The sequence below is a fragment of the Mobula hypostoma genome, chromosome 16 (assembly GCF_963921235.1).
Source record: "Mobula hypostoma chromosome 16, sMobHyp1.1, whole genome shotgun sequence".
In the NCBI taxonomy this organism is placed as follows: domain Eukaryota; kingdom Metazoa; phylum Chordata; class Chondrichthyes; order Myliobatiformes; family Myliobatidae; genus Mobula; species Mobula hypostoma.
Genome location: NC_086112.1, coordinates 46,500,770 through 46,525,471, shown reverse-complemented (window position 1 = coordinate 46,525,471; position 24,702 = coordinate 46,500,770). Strand labels below are relative to the sequence as shown.

Genomic DNA, 24,702 nt, shown 5'->3' with positions numbered 1-24,702 from the left:
TTTTTAATTCTCAACTCACGTCCTCTTGTTTGAATCTTCCCCACTCTCAATGGAAAAAGCTTATCCACGTCAACTCTATCAATCCCCCTCATAATTTTAAACACCTCTATCAAGTCCCCCCTCAACCTTCTACACTCCAAAGAATAAAGACCTAACTTGTTCAACCTTTCTCTGTAACTTAGAAGAAACCCAGGCAACATTTTAGTAAAGCTCCTCTGTACGCTCTCAATTTTATTGACATCTTTCCTATAATTCGGTGACCAGAACTGTACACAATACTCCAAACTTGGCCTTACCAATGCCCTATACAATTTCAACATTACATCCCAACTCCTAAACTCAATGCTCTGATTAATAAAGGCCAGCATACCAAAAGCTTTCTTCACCACCCTATCCACATGAGATTCCACCTTCAGGGAACTACGCACCATTATTCCTAGATCCCTCTGTTCTACAGCATTCTTCAATGCCCTACCATTTACCATGTATGTCCTATTTTGATTAGTCCTACCAAAATGTAGCACCTCACATTTTTCAGTATTAAACTCCATCTGCCATCTTTCAGCTCACTCTTCTAACTGTCCTAAATCTCTCTGCAAGCCTTGAAAACCTACCTCATCATCCATAATGCCACCTGTCTTAGTATCATCTGCATACTTACTAATCCAATTTACCACCCCATCATCCAGATCATTAATATATAAACAACATTGGACCCAGTACAGATTCCTGAAGCACACTGCTACACACCGTCCTCCAATCTGACACACCACTACTCTCTGGCGTCTCCCATCTAGCCACTGCTGAATCCATTTTACTACTTCCATATTAATGCTTAACGATTGATCCTTCCTAACCAACCTTCCGTGTGGAACCTTGTCAAAGGCCTTACTGAAGTCCATATAGACAACATCCACCACTTTACCCTCGTCAACTTTCTTAGTAACCTCATCAAAAAATTCAATAAGATTTGTCAAACATGACCTTCCACACACAAATCCATGTTGACTGTTCCTAATCAGACCCGGTCTATCCAGATAATTATATATACCATCTCTAAGAATACTTTCCATCAAATTACCCATCACTGATGTCAAACTCATAGACCAATAATTGCCAGGTTTACTCTTAGAACCCTTTTTAAACAATGGAACCACATGAGCAATACGCCAATCCTCCAGCACCATCCCCGTTTCTAATGACATTTGAAATATTTCTATCACAGCCCCTGCTATTTCTACACTAACTTCCCTCTAGGTCTTAGGGAATATCTTGTCCGGACCCGGAGACTTATCCACTTTTATATTCCTTAAAAGCACCAGTACTTTCTCTTCTTTAATTGTCATACTTTCCATAACTACCCTTCTTGTTTCCTTTACCTTACACAATTCAATATCCTTCTCCGTAGTGAATACTAAAGAAAAGAAATTGTTCAAAATTTCCCCCATCTCTTTTGGCTCCGCACATAGCAGTCCGCTCTGATTCTCCAAGGAACCAATTTTATCCCTCACTATCCTTTTGCCACTAACATAACTGTAGAAACCCTTTGGATTTATTTTCATCTTACTTGCCAAAGCAGCCTCGTATCTTCTTTTAGCTTTTCTAATTTCTTTCTTAAGATTCTCTTTACATTCTTTATATACCTCGAGTACCTCATTTTCATTGACTACAGCTCTGCCTTTAATACCATCATTCCAAATAAACTGATTCCTAAGCTCTGGAACCTGGGCCTTAGCACTCAGATCTGCAGCTGGATCTTCAACTTCCTCACAGACAGGACCCAGGCTGTAAAAATAGGGGACAAGCTCTCCTCCACAATCACTCTGAGCACCAGTGCCCCACAAGGCTGTGTACTCAGCCCCCTGTTGTACTCACTGTAAACCCATGATTGTGTAGCCAAGTTTCCATCAAACTCAATATATACGTTTGCTGATGACACAACAATTGTAGTCCGTATCTCGGGTAATGATTAACAATTACTTATTAAACCTACTCTTACAATTCCTACCAAACACAAGACTTCTATCATTGAGGATAAAGGACTTCAAAACGTGGAAACACCAGCAACTATGAATCACATCACATCTTCATTTAAAAATAGCTTGCTACTCTAACTCCAGGAACAACCTCCTTTACAGTATTAATGCAATACCCTTACCAGCAGGATGACAATAGATCAAGATGGCAAATAACCAACACCTTTTCAAGGCGGATTAGGAACTGGTAGTAAGACACTGGTCCAGGACAGTCCAAATCCCAAAAGGTTTTAATAAACAAAATCTCATTTGTGAGAGCAGACACAAGCAATTACAAGAAAGGAGCTTTTGCTTTGAGTGCTTTAAATAACAAACTCCATGTAATGATTTTTTTTAAAAATATGACTGACAACAAAGCACTAATTCCAAAGTGGTAGGAAGAGAGCACACTTCAGATCCAGTTAGGATATGAGCTGCAAACTAAAGAGGTAGAATTCTTATCTTCCGTGATTAATACCTTTAAAATTTTGTGAACTGTATTGAACAGGTAAAGGTACTTCATAGGCTGCAGCGCCAGGAATTCTGCCCATTTTATTCTGGATATACTCAGTAAGACCTGCAGCTGCCAAGAACAAAAGTGGATTCTTTTGTAGGCTTAATGAGAAGGGCAAATGGAAAATAAATACCTTCAGAAGTAAAAAAGATTTTTTTTTAAAATTATGCGATCTAGGTGTGTAAACCTGTGGATTCATTAACACAAAGCACTTTAAAAGTTACAGAATTTACATTTAAAATTTATATATTTTGTAAAACAAAAGCCATGAAGGGGTATAAAGTGAGAGCAGGAATTATGGTGTTAAGATCAATAATCAATGGCTGTATTGAATGTGGAGAAGACCATTCTTACTCCTTTATCCAATTCATACTTTCATGTTCTCTTATGCATATGGCCACTGTTCTTTGACAAACTCTTTCTCACATATTTTCTTTAAAATGGCTAACAATCAGTCCCTTATCACTCAATAACTCAAGTGGCTCGGCTTAACTCCACATAGGCTTTTGTCTGACACCTCACTTTCACCCACAACCACCTCCCCCCCAAAAAGTGCTTTGAAAACTGTAAATCCTCCACTACCACCTCAGTCTGAGAAAAAAGGTTTCAGACCCAACACATATTGACTGATTTCCCTTTCCACAGATGCTGTTTGACTGAACAAGTACTTCTAACATTTCTGTTTCAGACTCCAGCATCAATATCTGTCCATTACATGTCAACACATTAGAAGTGTTGACACTACACTCAAATGTTCTACTTTAGTACACTGCATTTTTGTAGCATGCAAAAAAGTAGATCGAAATCCTACCTACAAGTTGAGAATTTTTTTACCCCATCTACTCATGAGCTATCCAAATTCAGTACAAGTTGAGCATCTCTTATCCGAAATGCTTAGGGCCAGAAGCATTTCAGATTTTGGAATATTTGCATCTATATAATGAGATACCTTGGAAAGAGACCCAAGTCTAAACACGAAATCCATTTACATTATGTAATCAGAATTCTTTATTATCACAAAGTATGTAGACACATACAGGGAATTTGATGCCGGTTTCCCTGAGCTCTCGCTGTACAGAATCAAAAAGCAAACAAAACAATAGTGCAAATAATCGTGAACTATATACAATGAGGTATACCTGTGTATGTACAGGTGGACTTGGTTTATAATAGACTAAAATTCAAGTGTTCATAAGACTGATGGCATACGGAAAGAAACCTATTTGTCCTGGCTTACAGTGATCTTAAGCGTCCACCAGAAGGAAGGAGTTGGAACAGGTGATGTCCAGGGTGTGATGGGTCTATAATGATGCTGCTTGCTCGCTTCCTGACTCTAGATGCATACAAGCCCTGGATCGAGGGCAGCTTCACATCAATAATAAGTAAACGGCTTATACATATACCTGAAGGTAGTTCTATATAATATTTTAATAGTTTTGCGCACGAAACAATGTGTACATTAAACCATCAAAAAAGTAAGCTATCACTACCTCGTGGACAGTCATTGGCTGTTTAGCATTGTCATCATTCCTGATTCTGAATTTATGTCCACCGGTAAGTGGTCTTTGTCTTACATCTGTTCATCACACACATGTACTGATGCAGCCACTTAATGTGTTAGATTTTCATCAGGAACGATTTTGATAAACTCAAATGAATTTCTCTGCTGCTTCGTGATCACAAGTCTTTAAAAACAAAATGCCATGCATTTTCTTAAATTCCTGCAACCAGCCTGCTGAATATTTGACTACCTTCAATTTTGTTTGTTGTGATAGATCTTTGCTTGTTTTATGATCAGCATACTGTAAAACGATATATGTTCACCCTGACACTGATGAATCCATCCTTTCTTTCATTACACGATCAAAATCATTTTTCACTTTAAGCAGTGGTTTTCTACTTTTCCTTAACTTCTGTTCATTATATGTTTGAGGTCACTTCTCAGAACTGTCTGGTGCACAGAGACCTACATGTGCTAGGAACCTTCCCAACATCTTGTGGAATTTTCCACTTATGACGTCGTGTCAGCACTCAAACAAATTTCGGATTTTGGAATTTCGGACAAGGGGTGCTGAACCAGTAATTATGAAGGGTTTTGATACCAGTCTGCTCTATCAGAACTCCTCAAAGCAACAGCACCTTTAGCATTTAACGTTAACAACGTTTAAAAAATGAGTGAACCTGGGGAGCCTTTTGGAACAAACACTTCAAACTGCATTTCTTCCATATCCACCAATAAGTAACTAGGCATGAAATATTATAAGATCAGGCAGGAAGCTATGAACAAGCAAGACCATCCCTGCAAATAAATTAAAAAAAACAGAAAAACCCATTCCATCCACCCTTCAGCTGCTAATGGCTTTCTATGGCAAATGTGGAGCTTAAATCTAACTAAAGAATTGTTAGCAGAATATGATTTTGGCAGCTATACATTTCCACAGCATTTTCCTAAACACATCTATACAAGTCCATACCTTGGATCATCTCTGATTGTTCCCCAGTTTCGAGATCCACTTCCACCCCTTTTGTCCTCTGGTTTCATTCCCCTAAAAGAGAAAGTATCTTTGTATAGTTCAGGTCTTGTTTTCAACATATACTTTGAATTACAAGCCAAAATAAAAGGGGAGAAATCCTTATTAAATTTGGTATAAAGTTGTCTGAAAGGAGGACAAAAGGGTATCTAGAGCAAAAACACTATCTTTCAAGGCCAGTTACCTGCACCACCCGGGCCAACATAAATGAAACATGATCTCAACTTGATTTTGTTTATGTCATAGGTCATATATCACATGTTACTTTTGGTTCAGGATGTATGCTGATTCCAGAATACAATCAATGCCAGTAATCACAACACCAATGTGCCTAACCTCTGCACAGAATGGTTCCCTTGCTTCTGCAGAGAAACAGAACTTCAGTGTGAAGACACAGGATCCAAAATTAACATAGTATAACTTGTAACACATTGACCAGTGTGCCGGAATGTTGAAAATCAGAACTTGTGACACTTTGCCAATTCCACATCATAAAATTGAGCTTGTATTCACCCTTTACAAGGCCAGAAGCATGGAAGGAACTCAACCCCATTCCTAAAATATCTGCAAACCTAGTCGCCCATCAGATGAGATGCAGCAAGACTAGTACTAGAAGTTCATCAGGGACCGTTGTGCACTCTGCTTCAGAAATATGGCCCCACCGCCCCCTCCCCAGCACCAGCCCAAAGGGCTTCACCATCCACTACATCAACCAGATGACAGCATTGGTTAAAGGCAGAGTCAGCAGAGATTAATACTATAGTCTATAGAGGTGGCAATTCTGTCTCAGTTCTGCTCCCCTGATCAGAAACATCCAGCGGTCAAGGGTCATTAGTTCTAACAGCTGAGGAAGTACAGCAATTTTTGTTATCAGTCTGCATTGTCCCTGGTAAATGTCAGTCTGACACTGGTGGAGCCAAGCACCAAGATCAAAACTCAGTGCAAGACAGTGCACCTCGACGACTTGCTGATCACTGCAGGTGTCTTCAACCAGACCAGCTTAAAGTTTCTGACAAACTATCACCTGCATATTATTTACAGAACCAGAGGAGCCACTATAAGTGATTACTGTTACACCACCATCATGAACTCTTACCAAGCCATCCTGTGTCCACACTTTGGTAAGTCTGATTACCTGGCCGTACTTCTTCTCTCAGCACATTGGCAGAGACTGACAACCACAGCACCAGAGGTGAGGAACACAAAGGAATGGTCAAGGGAATGAGTGGTTACAGAACTGTTTTGAATCTGTGGACTGGACCATGTTCAGGGATTCATCTTCGGATCTGAATATGCCAGAGCCATCACTAACATCATCAACACCTGTGTGGGTGAGTGTGTGCCTTCAAGAACATACTGCGGTTTCCCAAACCAGAAGCCCTGGACCAGCCAGGAGATTTCACAGTATGACAACAGCTAGATCCACTGTGTTCAACACCAGCGATGCAAGTCTACGCGTGGCCTACAGAAGGCCATTGTGAGAGTGAAAGACAATTGTGTGAAATTATAGACACAATTACATATACAACTGTACCATCACTTCCAACAACGTGAAATCTAACTGCAAAAACACTTCACTCCCCAGTGTGGCCAACATCTTCTATGCACACATTGAAATAGAGTACAACACTACACCTGTGTGAATTCTCACAGTATCCAACAACTGCTTCAGAGGTTGATGTCAGAATATTGTTCAAGAGGGTGAACCCCTCACAAGGCATCAGGCCCCAATGGTGTACCTGGAGGGATACTGAAAACCTGTGCTAACCAACTGCTTGGAGTATTTCAAGGACATCTTCATCCTCTTACTGTTGCAGTCTGAGATCCCCACTTGTTTCAGAAGGACAGCAAATATACCAATCCCAAGAACAGGGCGAGCTACCTCATTGACAGGCAGCATTAACATCTAATGTAATTAAGTACTTCAAGATGTTGGTTATGGTTAGAATTAACTCCTCCCTGATCAAGGACCTGGACCCTCTTTAATCTGCCTGCTGCCACAACAGGTCTTCAATGGCCACAATTTCACAGGCTCTCCGGTCTGCTGTGGAGCACCTAGACAACAGCAAAACATATGTCAAGCAGCAGATTATCAATTATAGCTCCGTGATCAATACTACATACCCTCAGTACTAATCACCAAGCTTCTTAACCTGAGCCTCTATATCTCCCTCTGCAGCTGGATCTTCCTTGTCGTGAGAACATCTCCTCCTGGATATCAAGGAGGATCTGTCCTGGCTTCAACACTGATAACATTCATGAAAGCAGAACACCAGTAGCTTTACTTCATTAGGAGTTTGAGTTAAAAGAGATGAGAGAGTAAAAGAGGCCAAGAAATAATACTAAAAAACATTACTAATAACACCTTTTCTGAATTAAATTGTGGTCACCTATCACTGCTAACAAAGAAGAAAGCAGAGGGTGTGTGCATCACAAAGCTGAGGGGCAACATGTTCAAGATGGGGTTCCAGAGAGAGTTCATTTAACTGTTGGAGTGAAGAATTTGGAGAGGAGTCAATGCGCAAGAATTTTGATGCCTGTCCACCTAACATGGGTGTGAGGTTGGATAGCTCCAAGCGCTGAACGGATTTGGTGAGATCAAAAACAGCTGTGGGCTGTGCCGTCTTGATGAGTTGCTGCACCAGGGCCTGGGTCCTAGAGCGAGGCACTACTCAGTGTTTGGACAATTTAAACGCTGGCCCTGTTAAACTGGAAAGCCAGAGGATTGAGCTAATTTTGCTTGCACTCCTGCGATGTTCATTTCTCTCTCCAGTGGCTGCTGTCTCTGTGAGTTTTGAGGCATTTTTGCCCTGCTAACATGATGAACTTGAGATTGAGGCTTGGGCCTACTACTCCAAGGAGTGGATCCAAGGACTCAATCTGGTTCGGAATGCAGTCATTTGCATCCATTGTTTGCATGATGTGTGCTATGGCTTTTTTAAAAATGCGTTCTCTGGATTTCTTGCTTTGTGGCTGCCTGTTAGCAAACAAATCTCAGGGTGTGTAATTTATAAATTCTTTGATAATAAATATACTTTGATTGACTGATTTGACAGTGGAAATCAAACCACTGGAAAATGATGCTGGAGAGGTATCAATGGGGGACAAAGAAATGGTAGATGAACCTAATAAGTATTTTGCATCAGTCTTCATCAGCAGTATGCCAGGAATTTGAATGTCAGGGTCAGAAGTGAATATAGTTGCTATTAATAAGGAGTAGGTGCTTGGGAAGTTGAAAGGTTGGAAGGTAAAAAAGTCACCTCGACCAGATGGACTAGGGTCCAAGGTTCTGAAAGAGGTAGCTGAAGAGATTGTGGAGACATTAGTAGGGATCTTTCAAGAATCACTAGATTCTGAAGTGATTCAAAGGACTGGAAAATTGCAAAGGTAAAGGTGTTAATATAATTCATGTTTAAACAAATAAAGCCTTGAGGCAGAGCTTGATCATTATAAGTTTTGCAGGATGCAAAGCTTGGGAATAAATGGGGCCTTTTCTGTTTGTCTGATGGAGACAAGTGGTGGATGCATGGATCACCCTGCCAGGCGTGGTGCTACAAGCAGATACGTTAAGAGACTTAGATAGGCATGTGGTGAAACTTTTTAAATACCACGCTGCCTACCTTCCCGATTTCACACCCTACTGACATCACCAGTATATCTGATAAAATTAAAAATGAATGGGAAAGGGAACTTCAACTTCGCCTACCTATAGAGAAATGGGATAACATTTTTCAATTAGTTAGCTCTTCCTCTATATGTGCCAAACATACGCTAATACAAATTAGAAGTATATAGGGCCCATATACCTAAAGATAAACTAGCTCATTTTTATTCCCATATAAACCCTATTTGTGACAGATGTCACTCTAAGGTGGCTTCCTTGACTCATATGTTCTGGTCCTGCCCTATTTTGGAAAAATTCTGGAAAGGTATTTTTGATATTATTTCAACAGTTTTGCGTTTTGACTTACAACCCCATCCTATTATGGCAATTTTTGGTTTGACAATGATGGAACATAGAACTTTATCCTCTTCAGCCTGTCGGATGATCGCATTTGTTACTTTAATGGCCAAAAGATCCACTTTATTGAATTGGAAGGAGACCAACCCTCCTACTACATTTCAATGGCTTTCTCAAACTATATCATGTTTAAATATAGAAAAAATTAGAAGTGTCATTTTTGATCCTTCGGTTAAATTTGAAGAGACTTGGAAGCCATTAATTCAACATTCCCATATGATGTAACTTAACCTTTTCCAAATCCTTCTTATTAATTTAAAATATACGAATAGAGGAGCGGAGTTGACGACATTATTGAATGGATTCGATTTAAGATATTGATCCAGCCTTGTTTTGTTCCGTTTGCTTTATTTTTGGGTTTAGTATTTAGTTTTTTTGGGGTTTTTTTTGGGTGTTTTCTTTACATTATTTTTTTTTCTTTTTATTTCTTTTTTCTTTATGATTAACTATATTAAGAGTTTGGAAGTCTATTACACCTATATTATTTGAAGTCTTTTTTGTACATGTTATCAACAATAAGATAATTCCAATTTCTCTGTATCAATATTGTTATTGTTTATAATTTTGGAAAATTAATAAAAAGATTTAAAAAGAAAGAAAGAAAGGCATGTGGAAGAAAAAAAAATGGAGGGCTATGTGGGCGGAAAAGGTTAGATCAATCCAAGAATAGGTTAAAAGGTCAGCACATCATGGGCTGACGGGCCTGTAATGTGTTATAATGTTCTATTAATAAGGATGAGAATTTGAGGTACTTGGAGGCACATGATAAAATAGGTTGTCTGACAGACACAAGTGGTGTTCTGCAGGGTTCAGTTCTGCAACCACTTCTTTTCACGTTTCACATCAATGATTCCAATGGCAGAATTGATGGCTTTATGGCCAAGTCTGCAGATGATATTGAGATAGGTGGAGGGACAGGTAGTGTTGAGGAAGCAGGGAGTGTGCAGAAGGATTTAGATAGATTGGGAGAATGGGAAAAAGTTGCCGATGGAATATAGTGCAGGGAAGTGTACGATCATGTTCTTTGGTAGAAGGAATTGACTATTTTCAAAGCGGTAAGAAAATTCAGAATTTCAGAATGTGCAAATGAACTTGGATATCCTTGTGCAGGTATCACTAAAGGTCAACTTGCAGTGCTAAGGAAGGCAAAAGCAATGTTAGGACCAGAAGTTAAATGCAAGAATTAATGCCAACGCTTTATTAGGCATTGGTTAGACTGCACTTGGAGTACTGTGTCCAATTTTAGACCTCTCATCTTAGAAAGGATGTGATGGCAGCATTGGAGAGGGACCAGAGGTTCATGAGAATTATCCCAGGAATGAAAGGGTTAACATATGAGGAGAATTGGATGGCTCAGGGCCTGTACTCACTAGAAGAATTGGGGCGGGGGGGGAACTCTCTGAAACCTATCGAATACTGAAACACCTAGATAGAGTGGACATGTAGAGGATGAGTTCTGTAGTAGACAGTCTAGGACCAGAGGGCACAGCCTCAGAATAGAAAGAACTCCCTTTAGAACAGAGATAAGGAGGAATTTCTTTAGCCAGTGGATGGTGAATCTGTGGAATTCTTTGCCACAGATGGCTGCGGAGGCCATACCACTGACTACATTTAAAACCAATGTTGATAAGTTCTTGATTAGCAAGGGTGTCAAATGGTACAGAGAGAAGGCAGGAGAAGACTCAATGTGCTTATCGGCCTAATTCCACTCCTTTGTCTAATGATCTTATGAAGATTTAATGTATGAAAGATTCTCACAAACTTCTATTGATGTACATCTATAGGAAAACATTCTGACTGGCTACGTCACAGCCTGGTATAGAGCCCCCAATGCACAGGATCACAAGAGATTGCAAAGGGTTGTAGATTCACCCAGCTCCATCATGGACATAACCTCCTTACCGTTGAAGACATGGTACCATCTTAAGGACCTTCAGCATTGGGACATGCCCCTTGTCATTACTACCATCATGGAAGTGGTACACGAGTCTAAAGATTCGCACTCAGTGATTTAGAAACAGTTTCTTCCCTCTGCAATCACATTTCTGAACTGTCCATGAACAGTACCTCTATTCCTTTCTTTTGCAATGAAAATTAATAGTAATTTTTACACCTTTGCACTGTACTGCTGCTAAAAACAAATTTCAAGTCATACAATACAGTAAACAGAGTCTGACAAACACAGGCCATAGAATAGGACATTTAGTGTCCAGACCTGCAAAAAGAATACAAGTATTATAAATTCTGCCTTCCTCAACCTTAAACTAAGCAAACAATATTTCAAGCAAGGGAACTCAGAAATCTTAACAGGATCTACAGGAGATATCCCAAGCATGTAGATATAAAATTTAGCAGTCCATGACTGCATGAAGCAAGACCCAGACAACATTCAATGACAAAAAGCAGGCTATTCAACTTTCAAACCCACTGTCATTCAATACAATCATATCTGATCAACTTTCTTATTATATTCCCACTTTTCTCCCATTTACTTTGATGTATTTGCACCAAGAAATTTATTTTCTGAAATGCATTCAGTAAAAGCCCCTCTTATAGGCCTCCACTGTGGTGAATTTAACAGGTTCATGACACAAAGTGAATCAAAGCAATACAACACAGATACAGGCTCTTCTACCCAACAAGTCCATGCAAACTAGAGTGACCCGCCCCGCCCCGGCCAATTTCCTGCATTCAGGCCCCTCCCCTCCATGTATCCGTCAAAATGCTCCTTAAATTAGTTTACCCAAGTGATAATTTCTACTTCTACCACTCTTCAAGCAGAGTCCCAGAGGATTCCTTAACCTCCATCAAATGCTTCTACAAGCCATTTTGGCATTTTTTGACCCTCCCCTTGTTAAAGAAAATTGGTCATTTCTATTTAATTTGCTAAGGCCTCTCAATTTTATACACCTCAACTAAATCTCCCTTCAACTTTATCAGTTTCAAAGAAAACAATACCAGCTTCTCTAATTCTTCCTAATACCCAAAATTCTTCTGTCCTGCCAATATCCTTGTACATGTCCTTAGCATCATCTCCATGGCTCCAATCCTTGGACTCTCAGACATCAGGCCTCCAACCTCCAGACATGCCGAGCCAGGGATCATGACCTTTGGGCCTTTACTACTTTGGCATTTGACCTTCAAGCTTATATCTCTGGACTCACCGAATTGTGGACTTTAATTTTCAGCCTTACCCGATGGACTTTACCAGCCTCAGGTTGTTGACATCATGTCTCTCCATTTACTGGTTTGACCCCAGGACTCGTACAGACATCCAATCCCGGTGACCCAGGGTGGGGAAGTCACCAGCCCTCGTGGCTCCCACCCATATGGACCTACGATCCAAGACCTAGGGAGTTGGGGATGCCTCACCTGGAGATCGCTAGTCTCCTTAGTGCCTGCAAACTCAACTGCAGACAGTAGGATTGCAACTTGCAATAGATTAAATATGTCCCAAAACACTTACAACTTACCAAATACTTTGAGGAATCAGTCTTTAGAATCTCAGTTGCACACCCTCCATGGCAAGGAGACCAAAACTGCAACCAATACCGCAAGTGTGTTCTCAAAGTCCTGAACAACTGTATTAAGATATTCTTGCTCTTGTATTTAAACCACCTTACTATGAAGGTCTTGACTGATCTTTGATCTCAACTGCTTGCTGCATCTATATGCCATACATTCAGTACCTAACATGCAATGACACTCTGGTATCTTTGAATATCACTTCCTAATTTACTATGTTTATGATCAATTCTTCATTTAACTTGGCATTTTCTTCAAAATTCAGAATCCCACCTTAGTTAGTGTCATCAGCAAACAAAAAAAAATGCATTCTGCACCCTCTTTTTAAATCATTGGTATTTAAGAAGAATAGCCAAGGCCTTATCAACCAATTTACAATCCACACCAACATAATCAACATAATCATTGAATAAACTGATGTCAGAAAAATGGCAGGAAATATGAGCATCTCCAAATTGCAAGTGAAACCTCAATGGTATTGTCATCGCCAAGTTCTCCACCACTAACTTTCTGGGAGGGTCATTGTTCAGAAAAAACAAGTGGTGATCAGCCATACAAAAGCAGACCAGAGTGGGTATCCTGCAGCAGCGACTTATCTCTTGAAACTCCAAAGCTTCTCCACAATTCAGGAACATCCTTTTGCCCAGGCATGTGCAGTTCCAACAATATTCAGGTTCAAGATCATTCTGTATAGAACTACCTCTTCCACCCCCCCACCCCTGATCAATACTCCATTTCACCCACACATTCATCCCTTCAACCATCAGCACTCCATAGGTGCTGCAATTAGTTCCTGGTCAATTTCATTGGCATCTGACTGTACATATACGCAACCAAACAAAACAACGTTCCTCCGCACCACGATGCATCCACAAAACATCACACAGCACATAAAACAAAATATTACCACAAAAATTTAGTAAAATATAATCCAAATGCATAGGTGAACAGCTCACTGTCTTAGTGACGAGACTTCAGTTGTGGCAGGGTATTCATTAGTCTCACAGCCCAAGGGAAGAAGCTGTTCTGCAGTCTGGCAGTCCTAGCTACTAGCTTACAATAGCACCTTCAAGGGCAGCAAAACCAAGAAAGCAAGATGAGTGCACGACTTCTGAATAGGACCAGGACCAGTATCTTCGCAGCATGAGAGGCAGAATCTGCCACTGTAAAATGTTTACACCTTAGTCAATCTGATAAGAACCTGTGAGGAGAGGCAGAAATGAAAGAAAAACAAAATTGGAAGTGGAAATTAGAAATGGCACAAGTAAAATAATCAGACCCAAAACCCCAAACAAAATTAGAGTAAAACAAAATGTTAAAAAGGTAATTCATAAAATAGCACTACATAGTTTTGGGAAACAACTCTGAAAAACATTGGAAAACCAAGGGTCCATTGAAAACATACCATTAATTTAACAACAGTGAAGTTAATAACCCTGAAGTCTCAAGGACCTGACAATCTACATTCCCAATTTTGAAAGAAGTAGCTGCAGAAGGTAGTGGGTGCCCTGGTTATAATTATCTGAATTCTTTACATCTTGGAAAGGTTTTTTGTAATTAAAGGTTAACAAATGTGATTCAAATAATTAAACAGATGAGAAAACTGAGAACTAGCAACCACCAGATTGCTGGTTGAGCCCGGCAGGTTGTTAAGCACCTGGAGGGTGGGGAAAAGGGGTGAATGATGTTTCAGATCAAGAACCTGCATTCTGAGTGCAGAGGGGAGACTGACAGTATAAAGAAGGGTCAAGTGTGAGGCAGGATCTAGTAGGTGATAAATACTATCAGATGAGGATGAAGATGGGCAGGTGGAGTCTTGGGGGAGGGGTGGGGAGAGGTTGAGTTGGGACACGGTGGATAGAGACAGATAAGCAGAAAACAGGAGGCAGATTAAGCTACTGCAGGAAGAGAGGGTGGATTTAGAGATAAGAGGCTGGAAGGTAGTAAGGTTGATGGAGTCTGATAAGAATGGTATTAACAAGCAATCTGCCAGAGAAACTCAGTGGGCCAGGCAGCATTGCTGGGGGGTGGGGGAAGAGTGATAGGGAGAAAGGAATTGTTGATGTTTCAGGTCAAAATCTTGCATCAGGAAAGGTGATAAGTGGAACCAGATAGGGTGTGGAATGGAACTGGGAAACTAGATGGTGAGGGCAGGAGGCCAGAATGAGAAAGGAGCAGAGAAAGTGGTGGGGGAATTAACTAAAATTGGAAGGTTTCATGTTCATATCATTGGGTAGTCTACAGTCCAGTTGGAATAGAGGTGCTGTTCTCCAGATCAGCATTTTGCCTCACCCTGGCAGTTCAGTAGTCTGAGGACAGAGATGATTTGGTGTGGGAATGGGATTTAAAATGGCAGAGACCCAAGTGCAATGTGAGATTAGAGGAGATGAATGTGAAACTTTGTCTGACCCTGGATGGTCATGAGGGAGGCGCAAGAACGAGTGTTGCACCTCCTACAGATCCAGGGGACAGTGCCTGATGTGACTGGTGGTGGGATCCCACTAAGGCTGGTGGAAATGAAGTACAATCTGAAGGCTGATAGAACAAAAGGGAAATAACATTTCACTAATTTATTTGGGTTCTTTGAAAATTGCAACAAATAGAATACCAAAGGAAAACCAGGGATGTAATACATTAAATCTTCAGCAGGCTTTCCAAGAAGATCCTACATAAGAAATTGGCAAATAAGATTAGAACCTGGGTAATTGTGGGAAATATACTAGCGTCAACTGAAAGCTGGCTAACGTAGAGAAATTGAAATAAACGGGACCTTCTCAGGTTGGTAGGCTGTGACTAGAAAAGTACCACAGGGATTTATGACTGGGGACAATCTATTCACAATCTGTAATTAGTGATTTAGTTGAGAAAATAAAATTAACTTTTCTAAGTTTGCAGATAAACTGAGCAGTGATTCTAGTAGAAACAGAACAAATGAGCATAGACAAACCAAGCAAGTGGGTAACTGGTTGACAGAGTACAATGTGGAAAAAATTAAAGTTCACTAAAACCCACAAACGCAGAGTATGTTTTTTTAAACTGGCGAGTATATAGGAAATATTGATGCATGCATCACCCAGGTCCTGCTTAGCATACCACTGAAAGTTAACATGGGTGCAACAGGGAATTAGAAACATAAAGGAAGCCTGTAGCATCAGTCTATGTGATCATGGCTAATCTGCCCCAGACCTCACCTTCTGTGTCTATGTCCCATAGCCCTCAATTCTTCATTCAAAGACATATCCATTTAAACAATTGTAATTTCTTGTCTTTATGAACCTCCAAGGCAGAGATTTCCAAGAGATTCTCCATGCTCTACATTTCTATTCACTTCAGTAGAGTGAAATAAAATATTCAATTCTTTCTCCACCCTCCTCCCCAATCTTATAAGTAGTAGCCAATAGTAGGTTAGGCATTACTGCTAGAAGATTTCAGCGCAAGCATATAATCACCTTATTGATTGCTATACCTAAAGATTTTTGAGACCACACCTGGAGCAGTGCTTAAAAGTTTAATCTCCTTATCCAAAATGGAATATACTTAGCAAATTATATGTGTTCTGCTGCACTGAAATCACCTTCCCTTAGTGCCCCTCCTCATTGCTCCCATAGTCCACTCTCCTCTATCAGACGCCTCCTTCGCCAGCCCTTAAGCTTTTCCACTTGTTACCTCCCAGCCTCTTACTTCATTCTGGCATCTCCCCCCCCCCCCATTTCCAGTCATGAAGGATCTCAACCTGAAACATCGATTTTATTCATTTCCACAGATGTTGCCTGACCTGCTGAGTTCCGCCAGTATTGTGTGTGTTGCCATTCAGAGCTGGTATTTCTTCACTCAAAAGATAGTGATTATTTGGGTTGTGGGCCTTAAGTTCTCCCCATCTTCATGTTTGATACATTCATGAAGTTTCCCTTAACAACTGCACAAACACAATACAAAATACAATGACGGCTCAATTTGGAATCTTTAATTCAGGTCATTCTACACCTACAATTGATAAGGCCACATTTCCTACAAGAAATAACGTAGACAAATTATTGGTTTTAACCTCAATTTCTCATCCACCTGGATCTCTTAACGTCTTACAGCCTATCATCCCTTGGCACTTTTTTTACTGCTAACTGCCAGGGTGACATCAGCTGTCTCAATTCCCCACTCCACTCACTCTACCCTACCTTTCAAAGTTCTGTTCATCAAGGTAAAAGATCCGTTCTAAAGACTTGACGAGCGTTCTAAAAGACTGAATTCAGCTTGTATACCACCTTCCTGCTGATAAGACATTGGTTACATCAGTGATGATGCTGAAGCATGGCAATTTGCTGCAAGTTCCTTCTTGAAGATCCATTTATTATAATCAATCTATTCTTAAATTTAAATTCTGCCTTTAAGAATTACTAGTACTGTTCTTTCTTTCACTGCACTTTCTCTGTAGATATAACACTTTATTCACCAGTGTATTGTTTTATACATTTCCTATCTCATTGCATTGTGTGATGACTTGATCTATATGAACAGCAAGCTTTTCACTCTATCTCAGTACACATGACAATAATAAACCAATTCCAATAGGTTATCATTTCCCAAACAGTGATCCCACTGAGGAAATTTTGCTTCCCTAACAATTATCCGATCTCACAATTCATTTCTACCTAATATCTATAAATGATATCATACCAGTTAGTTCACCATTTCAGCCTGTTCCTTTCAGAGGGAAAACAACTAATTAAAACTTTGATTCATTTTCTCTATTTATCCTCACATTTACCCACCTGCATCAAAAACATATCAGATCCTTTTTACTAATTAACAGTTTTCAGTGTCCTATCCAACTATCTCATTTTCCATTATTGATGCCCAATCTCTATACCTTCAAATTTCACAGAATTATGTGGTTCTGTAGCGGAGTGCTACACACAGCGCTAGAATAACTACACGGAGTCGGTGAGTTAGAGTTGCGATGAAAGAGATTTATTCAAACTTCGCGGCCTGCTTTTAAAGCCTTCCCATTCCCGCCCTTCCTGGGGCAGGACTGCTGTGGGGAATGCATATTCCCAGACCCTTTCTACGCGCGGGATATTCCCCCTGCTGGTGAAGATGGCCTGGCGCCCTTTCTGGTGCCAGCCCTCTGCCTACACGCGCTGTTGTGAGCCGGTTCGTGTGTGCTAGAAAGTGGGTCGCCACATAACCCCCCCGCCCCCCCCCCCAGAACCAGCGATACCTCCCCCAATGTCCACCATCTGGATCGGCCTCTGTTTGGGAGGTCTCCCCCTGCGCCGCGGTGCCTGAGCCTGGACCAGCTGTGCCAAGTCCACATGGGCCGGTTTAAGTCGGTCCACCGTGAAAACCTCCTCTCTTCCCCCAATGTCTAGCATGAACGTGGACTCGTTGTTCCTGATCACCTTAAACGGCCCCTCGTAGGGCCGCTGTAGCGGTGCCCGGTGTCCGCCCCGTCGTACAAAAAGAAACTTACAGTTCTGCAGGTCTTTGGGTATGCAGGTCGGGTTCTGTCCATGCTGTGAAGTGGGTATGGGGGCCAGGTTACTGAGCCTCTCCCGTAGTCTGTCCAGGACTGCTGTGGGTTCTTCCTCTTGCCCCCTTGGGGCTGGTATGAACTCTCCTGGGACTACCACGGGTGCGCCGTACACCAACTCGGCCGACGAGGTGTGTAGATCCTCTTTGGGCGCCGTGCGGATTCCGAGCAGGACCCAGGGAAGTTCGTCCACCCAGTTAGGCCCCTCCAGGCAGGCCATGAGAGCCGACTTCAGGTGACGGTGGAAACGCTCCACTAGTCCGTTCGACTGTGGGTGGTAGGCAGTTGTGTGGTGTAGCTGCGATCCTAAAAGGTTGGCCATAGCTGACCACAGGCTGGAGGTGAACTGGGCGCCCCTGTCGGAGGTAATGTGGGCCGGTACCCCGAAGCGGGCTACCCAGGTTGCAATCAGTGCTCGGGCACAGGATTCGGAGGTGGTGTCGGTGAGTGGGACTGCCTCTGGCCATCTGGTGAACCGGTCTATCATAGTTAGGAGGTACTGCGCTCCTCGTGACACTGGCAGGGGCCCTACGATATCCACATGAATGTGGTCGAACCTCCGGCGGGTGGGTTCGAACCACTGCAGCGGAGCCTTGGTGTGCCGCTGCACCTTGGCCATTTGGCACTGCATGCACGTTTTGGCCCATTCTCCGACCTGTTTACGAAGCCCATGCCACACGAACCTGTTGGCGACCAGCCGGATGGTTGTCCTGATGGAGGGGTGCGCTAAGTTGTGAATGGATTCGAAAACTCGCCGGTGCCAGGCTGCTGGGACAACGGGGTGGGGTTGGCCGGTAGCTACGTCACATAGTAGGGTCTTCTCACCTGGGCCTACAGGGAGGTCTTGGAGCTGTAAACCGGAGACCGTAGTCCTGTAACTGGGGATCTCAGCGTCTCCCTGCTGTGCCTCTGCCAGCGCTGCATAGTCCACCCCCTGGGATAGGGCCTGTATGGTAGGTCTGGATAGTGCGTCTGCCACAACGTTGTCCTTTCCAGAGACATGCCGGATGTCCGTCGTGTACTCGGAGATGTAGGACAGATGTCGCTGCTGGCGGGACGACCAGGGGTCGGACACCTTCGTGAATGCAAAGGTAAGCGGTTTGTGGTCTGTGAACGCGGTGAAGGGCCTACCTTCTAAGAAGCACCTGAAATGCCGGATTGCCAGGTATAGTGCCAATAGCTCCCGGTCAAAAGCACTGTATTTGAGTTCAGGTGGTCGTAGGTGTTTGCTGAAGAACGCCAGGGGTTGCCAGCGACCCTCGATGAGTTGTTCCAGCACTCCACCGACCGCTGTGTTGGATGCGTCCACCGTGAGGGCAGTAGGAACGTCCGTTCTGGGGTGCACTAGCATCGCGGCGCTTGCCAAGGCTTCTTTGGTTTTAACGAAAGCGGCTGCGGCCTCTTCGTCCCAGGTAATGTCCTTGCCCTTACCCGACATTAGAGTGAACAGGGGGCGCATGGTTCGGGCTGCTGAGGGGAGGAAACGGTGGTAGAAATTCACCATACCCACGAATTCCTGCAAGCCTTTGATTGTGTTGGGTTGGGGGAAGTTGCGGACCACGTCTACCTTGGCGGGCAGCGGGGTTGCCCCGTCTTTAGTAATCCTGTGGCCCAGGAAGTCGATGGTATCGAGTCCGAACTGGCATTTGGCTGGGTTGATTGTAAGGCCGAATTCGCTCAGGCAGGAGTAGAGCTGGCGGAGGTGGGGCAGATGCTCCTGCTGACTACTGCTGGCTATGAGGATGTCGTCCAAATAGATGAATGCAAAGTCCAGGTCGCGTCCCACCGCGTCCATTAACCGCTGGAAAGTCTGTGCGGCATTCTTTAGACCAAACGGCATTCGGAGGAATTCAAAAAGTCCGAACGGGGTGATAAGTGCTGTTTTGGGGATGTCGTCCGGATGTACAGGGATTTGATGGTATCCCCGGACGAGGTCTACCTTGGAAAAGATCCTTGCGCCGTGTAGGTTTGCTGCAAAGTCTTGAATGTGCGGGACAGGGTAGCGGTCTGGCATTGTAGCCTCGTTCAGCCTGCGGTAGTCACTGCATGGTCTCCAGCCCCTCATTGCCTTGGGCACCATGTGCAGGGGGGAGGCCCATAGGCTGTCGGACCGTCGTATGATCCCCAATTTCTACATCTTCTTGAACTCCTCCTTCGCCAGTCGGAGCTTGTCCGGGGGAAGCCTTTGAGCACGGGCGTGGAGGGGTGGTCCCTGGGTCGGGATGTGGTGCTGTACTCCATGTCTGGGCATGGCTGCCGTGAACTGCGGTGTCAGTACTGATGGGAAATCTGCCAGGACCCTGGTGAATTCATCGTTGGACAGTGTGATGGAGTCCAGGTGTGGGGCTGGCAACTTTGCTTCACCCAGGGAGAACGTTTGAAAAGTCTTGGCGTGGACGAGTCGCTTCCCTTGCAGGTCGACCAGCAGGCTGTGGGCTCGCAGAAAATCCGCCCTCAGGAGTGGTTGGGCCACGGCGGCCAGTGTGAAGTCCCACGTGAACCGACTGGAGCTGAACTGTAGCCGCACCATGCGGGTGCCGTAGGTTCGTATTGTGCTGCCATTTGCGGCCCTCAGGGTGGGTCCCGGTTCTCTGTTGCGGGTGTCGTAACTCGTTGGAGGTAAAACGCTGATCTCTGCTCCGGTGTCGACCAAAAATCGGCGTCCCGACTGCTTGTCCCAGACGTACAGGAGGCTGTCCTGATGGCCAGCTGCCGTAGCGATCGGCGGCGGCTGGGCCTTGGCGTTTCTCGGGAATTTGCAGGGTGGTCTACAGCGGCGGGCCTCTGTGCCCCACCGCTGGTGGTAGAAGCACCATTGTTCACTGGGCTCTGCTGCCGGCCTGGTCTGGTCTGTCGTTGGGCATGCAGCTTGGTGATCTGTGCGACGGATGCTCCTCTCTCCTTCTTGGTATTCCACAGCACATCTGCTCGGGCCGCCACCTCCCGGGGGTCGCTGAAATCTGCATCGGACAGCAGCAGGCGTATGTCCTTGGGCAGTTGCTCTAGGAACACCTGCTCAAACATGAGGCAGGGTTTGTGTCCTTCAGCCAGGGCTAGCATTTCATTCATTAATGCCGACGGCGACCTGTCTCCCAAACCTTCCAGGTGCATTAAGTGGGCATTTCGTTCGCGCCGTGAGAGTCCAAAAGTCCTTATGAGCAGGGCTTTGAATGCTGTGTATTTGCCGTTCTCCAGAGGCGACTGTATAAACTCCTCAACTTGTGCAGCAGTCTCTTGGTCGAGAGAGCTCAGCACGTAGTAGTAACGAGTGGACTCCGAGGTTATCTGCCGAATGCGGAATTGTGCTTCTGCTTGTTCCAACCACAGACGGGGTTTCCGCGGCCAAAAGCCTGGCAGTTGTAACGAAACTGCATGAACAGATGCGGCGTCGGTCATCTCTGGCCCAAATATCGTTTGGGCCGTCGGGGTCACCAAATGTAGCGGTGTGCTACACACAGCGCTAGAATAACCACACGGAGTCGGTGAGTTAGAGTTGCGATGAAAGAGATTTATTCAAACTTCGCGGCCTGCTTTTAAAGCCTTCCCATTCCCGCCCTCCCTGAGGCGGGATTGCTGTGGGGAATGCATATTCCCAGACCCTTTCCGCGCGCGGGATTTTCCCCCTGCTGGTGAAGATGGCCTGGCGCCCTTTCTGGTGCCGGCCCTCTGCCTACACGCGTTGTTGTGAGCCGGTTCGTGTGCGCTAGAAAGTGGGTCGCCACAGCATAGTCTTTCTCCTTCAGCAGACTCCGAACCAATCACCTTCCATGAACGGGTGGAATTCTTCAATTTGAAAGATCTGCTCTAATAGGCCCACACACCAAGTAACACTTGTTGATTTAGGAATTCCTTTTGTTCCAAACAATGCCATTTGTTGTGGGACGTACAGACGCTCCCCAGCTTATGAACGCTGCACTTGCATACAGATCATACATATAATCAAGAGTATACATGGCAAATGGATTTGCTGGCTGTTGTGAGAGCATGGTATGCAAATGTATTTCCACCTTGTAAACTGTTCATAACCCAAACAATTTGCAGGAATGGAGCCCTGCTGTGGCTTGGAAAAAGTATGGAACAAGTTAAGTCCTCTCATCTCCTCTTAATTTCTGGTAAATTGTTGACTGCATTGGGAATACTTTCTGTTCTGGAGTAGTTTTACCATACATTCATCTTCACTTGGTCCACCTGCCACATCTCTATCCACATTTCTGAGGAGCAGCAATTTACTAGTACAGTATTTCTTTCAATCAAGATTCAAAATGTGGTCTCTTCAAGGTAAGAATAAAAGCAATTTGATAATCATTTTGCCAAAAGCAAGAGCCAAATTATACTGTCAGATTAAAACCCCTTTACAACTCAACTTCAGATAATCATAAGTATTTGTTAAAGATTTCCAATGTCATATGCTTAAGCTTATTCTTCTGCATTCACACCTCTGCCACACTCCCTTACATTCCTTATCACCTTGCACTGTTAATTTTGCACCAAACTGACTTTCCTTTTTGTTCTCTTAATCCATCCCACTCAGCACCTGAAAACTTGGTTTTTAACAATTCTATTTATGATAAGATGCAAATCAACTCCAAACTTTGTATTCTCCTTCCATGGCTACTGCACTTCAAGCACGTTCTGTTTTTGTTTCATATTTCTGGTATCTACTCTATTTTGTTTTGAGCCTTACCCTATGATTCGATGTGCTTTTACCCAAATTTATGACTTTTAATAGACTGTATTAAATTTCAACATTGACCCCCCCCCCAGGATATCTGTTCATCTTTTGTAAAAAAAAGTCTTACAATATTTTTTTAAAACACACCATCACCACACATGGTAATGCAAATTACTCAAAACTAGAACATACTCCCATTAACACCATACAGCTAGATTACAACCACTCTTCACTTTTCAATGAACCCACTTTTGTTTTCTTTCAATTAACAAATGTTTCTCTAAGTTGGAGAAAGATTCTATCAAGAGCAGAATGAAATTAGCTGAGTTCAAGAGAAAACAAAAGAGAAACCACATACTCCAAGGTCCAAACTAGCAGAAGATTTTCTTCTAAAAATATTTCTGGCCTACTGCAAGTAACTGCCATTTTAACACATACCAAGCAGACAGTTCATTTTACACAGTTCAGAGAGACAAAGCATGATAGCATGTTTAAAACCAAACAGAAAACATAACAGAATATTTCAAAACAACACACCACCTTAAAATCACTCCAACATATGACAAAACCTTAAAAACAAACTCTAAAGATGTTTTAATATCCAAGCCAACCATGGTACGAGACAAGAACAATTATGCACTTGTACTTCAATCAATTTGCTTGGTGTCTGAAGCCAAGTGCACATAAAACTTAGATAAATTACCAAAACCTTTACAGACCAACTTTTCATATGTTAATCCTGCTCACAAATTAAAATACTAAAGTGCCAATACAGAAATTTTTGCTAAGAAAGCCTACTTTTCCACAAACTTCAACTTTTGCAACCAAGATCATAATCCAATTGTAAACATTTTTTGTTAAAGACATACCTCTGTATGTTTCATTTTAAAGCATTACAATCCTGATTTACTCACTGTATCATCCAAGCAACTCACACTTTGTCATTTCCACTGTGTCTTTCAAACTCTCGTCTTCCTCTTGGATCAAATCCATTAATGCTCCTGGGATAGCCACCTCTTCCACGGCCACGCCCTCTTCCACCTCGCCCTCTCATTGAAGACCTGTCCATCCTGTCAATTGGTCTACAAAATTAAAAATATTAATTGCAATATATTGTTTGATTTCATTAAATGATATCTTGCCTATTTTAAGGTCCACCATAAAGCAAATATCAAGCCTACTTACTGTTCATGTTGCCTTTACAGCAATAATTTTTTTTTTGTTTCTGGCATTCCTATTAGAAGACCATACTGGCAGATGATATTCTAATGCATCACTCTACGGAATACCACACCTTTGTTTGCTTCAATACACATTTGTGTACTAGAAATGGTAATGGAGCATGCAAAGAGCTGTCCAGCAAAAATTACATGAGAGGAATGCATTGGACAAGTTGCAAGATCATTCCTGTAAAAGAATCCCTGACCAGCAAGATAGATTTCATCACAGGCAAAACTAATATTTTTCACATGGAGCTGTTTACAGAAAATGTTAAGACTGCATTTCTATTTTCAGAAGCTTTGGATAGAAGGAATCATAAAACTAACCATACTCCTTGCTCTTCTAGCTGGTATCCCCCTCAGACTCAAATTAATTGTCTACATACAATATGGAACACAGACATTATAAACTTGTTTATTAAATTGTTCAAGAAGTGCAAAATTAAATTTTGTTGACATTGTTTTCAGTCCAAGCATGCTTAAGAAATTAACAATTTAAATATCAGGGCAGGAAAAGCTCTCCTCTAATAGTACTTTATGCACTCTTAAACATCCTAAAGAACTGTCTAACCCATTTATGAATTTTGTTCTTCAAAGTTTCCAGTAACTTAATATCATTCACCTTCAGAAGCACCCTGCTACAAACTGCTGCAGTGGGCATCTTATTTCTGTAGTTT

At 42.7% G+C, this 24,702-nt stretch overlaps 1 protein-coding gene across 2 annotated transcripts in view; it reads right to left on the bottom strand.

The window, feature by feature from the left end:
- Positions 1 to 24,702, bottom strand: part of LOC134357378 (intracellular hyaluronan-binding protein 4.S-like) — a 52,534-nt gene that overhangs the window by 14,910 nt on the left and 12,922 nt on the right. The window contains exons 3-4 of one of the 2 annotated variants that reach the window (XM_063068876.1): positions 23,741 to 23,887; positions 5,004 to 5,075 (exon numbers count right to left, since the gene is read on the bottom strand). In XM_063068876.1, the coding sequence (XP_062924946.1) occupies positions 5,004 to 5,075; positions 23,741 to 23,887 (219 nt within the window). The remainder of the gene's footprint in view (positions 1 to 5,003; positions 5,076 to 23,740; positions 23,888 to 24,702) is intronic. The other variant, XM_063068877.1, reaches the window with a different exon arrangement.